The sequence below is a fragment of the Impatiens glandulifera genome, chromosome 5 (genome assembly GCF_907164915.1).
Source record: "Impatiens glandulifera chromosome 5, dImpGla2.1, whole genome shotgun sequence".
Lineage (NCBI taxonomy): Eukaryota > Viridiplantae > Streptophyta > Magnoliopsida > Ericales > Balsaminaceae > Impatiens > Impatiens glandulifera.
In genome coordinates, this window is record NC_061866.1 from 30,179,341 (window position 1) to 30,181,749 (window position 2,409).

At 35.4% G+C, this 2,409-nt stretch overlaps 1 protein-coding gene across 1 annotated transcript; it reads right to left on the reverse strand.

Annotated features, from left to right (window-relative positions):
- Window positions 1–777: 777 nt before the first annotated feature.
- LOC124939197 (aspartic proteinase CDR1-like) lies at window positions 778–2,034 on the reverse strand. Its single transcript, XM_047479700.1, has one exon. The coding sequence runs from the start codon at window positions 2,032–2,034 to the stop codon at window positions 778–780; it is 1,257 nt and encodes a 418-aa protein (XP_047335656.1).
- Window positions 2,035–2,409: the final 375 nt, after the last annotated feature.

Sequence of the window (2,409 nt, forward strand, 5' to 3'; positions counted from 1 at the left end):
GTTAAAGACTTTTGGCATTTTTCATACGTTCCCTATGTACCTCTTCTGTGATAGTCAGTCGGCTCTCCACATCGCTAGTAACCATATTTTTCATGATCATACAAAGCATAATTAGATTGAATGTTACTTTATTCGGGATGAACTGATTTCTAGAAACATTGCCATCCAATATGTGCCTACTGTTCATCAGTTAATTGACGTTTTGACTAAGACCTTGGGACGTTCATCTTTTACTTTTCTTCTTCGCAAGTTAAGCATTCGTGATCTCTCTGCTCCCACTTCAGGGGAGTATTTGCTGTATTATTTGGTCCAATATTCTGGAATTAATTATAGACATAATTTAGGAAAATAATTATGACATCCTTTGTATATATAAATATATATGAGTTGATTCACAATGCAGAGATCAAGAAAATATACATATTCTTTTTCAATCTTAATAATTACCGTTACACATCTTTTCCTGCAGTTTTTAAGATATTGTTTTTCTTGGATTATATACTGCATCAAAAATTAAATAATATTACATTTTTAATCATTTTGATTTGAATTTCTAAGGTGGGTAGTTTTAAAACATGGTATTAAAAGAAATGAACAAAATAGTTCTATAAAATCATGTATCATGTCCTTTTCAAATATAATAATTCATAACTATTTTTTATGTAAAACCATTGTTCAAGCCTGTATCTTTGTAATATAACAAACATTATGACTTTGCTTTTATTTTTCTTTGTAAACATGCAATAAATTAAAAACATATATGAAAACTGATCGATCTTATGGGGCCATGCTCCACTCCTGATCTGAACCATCTATTCTCCTCCACCAACTCGAACAAACAGTTGGTTTGAAAAAGACTTTCCCAATATCAATATCATAGCCGATTAAGAAGTTCATTTGTAAAAAGTTTCCAAATATGGCCGTATTATTAGAGGGTAACATCGTCAAAAACAAAAAACCCTCTGCTTGACTGAAAGTGCTCGTACTTGGTAAATTTAAGTTAGCACCACCATGAAAATGGAAGGTGACAAAGGGAATACTGATTTTCTTGTTGATTACATAGCAAAGCAACCCAGGATGTCCTGGCACTTGAATTGAGTCGGCATGAATCGACCTTTTAAGTTCATCCTTCAGAGTTTCGTAAATATTGGTCGGTAAATAAGTTATGGGCGTGCCTGAGTCTATTATGATGTTACCCTCCTCAATAATATCAACTCCCCCTTCCCTCATGGATCTGGTTAATCTTGTGAACGGAATTCTCTTATTGTTGACGCTGATTGCTTCCAATGTGAGATAATATAATGGTGAGGAAGGCTTGGTGACCAAGGGGGTGGACACCACTCCACGCCCAGAAACGATCGCTCTAGTGCCGAAATTGAGCTTGCTACTTAAATTTCTTAAGGTGAACTTTCTTCTTACATTTCGTTTTGAATGAGATACTAGGCAGTATGAGAACTTTCTACCCAAAGATTCGCGAAGCTGACTAATGAACGAGAGAGGCCCACTTCCAAGTCCAAAGACACCGGAGGAACCTTTTTCAATACTTATGATATTTTTGTAATTCCCACACCCATAAACCATATTCGGGAACGAAGTGCGACCCAATTTGTATGTCTCCAAGGCTAGTTCTCCCGAACTGCTTGCCTTGCCAACATAGGATGATATATTATATCTACATTCTGATTCCCGGAGATCATTACAAACACGATCTTCCCCCAAATCCTTACATTGATCCGAGCCACATGATAACACCTTATAAGAAGATGACTTTTTGGAATTAAACATGATTTGCTTTTGCTCATAACAATTCACACATGGGAGGCACTGGGTCCATGAGACTTCTGAAGCGGTGTCCGGGAGCACGAACTGCTTGACTGGCGGTGTACCAATGGAAATCTCCATGAGGTACGTTGAATAAGTTGGCATAATTCTTGCATATACGTCATTAGTTTTTTTTGCTTTGTTATTGGAGAGCTCTAGGATATAATTGAAATGAAACAAGCGGGACTCAGAACCACGGATTATATCGGACATATGAGTTGTGTCGTTGAGATTTTCCCGATAAAATGGCGATTCTAGTGAATCTCGATGGATGAGACGGGTAGAAAAACCTATTAATTTGGTAGGTGTATTAGAAGAGCTTGAATGTTGTAGCATGAAATAAATGATTATCATTGTGGCATAATGGAAAGAAATGATTGCCATGATTAAATAATATATAGGGAGATGAGATTTGAAATTATACACAGGTGAAATTTATAGATGAATGAATGAATGTGAAATTTATAGATGCATGAATTAAGGCAGTAGAATCTCATTCTTCTAAATATTATGATAATATTTATGTTTTTAATTTTATTTTTATTTATGTTGAAATCTTTATGATCTCCACCACGGTCACATTCACTT

Excerpts from the sequence above, each read along its gene's own strand:
- LOC124939197 (XM_047479700.1), bottom strand. The coding sequence starts at position 2,034 with ATGTCCGATATAATCCGTGGTTCTGAGTCCCGCTTGTTTCATTTCAAT.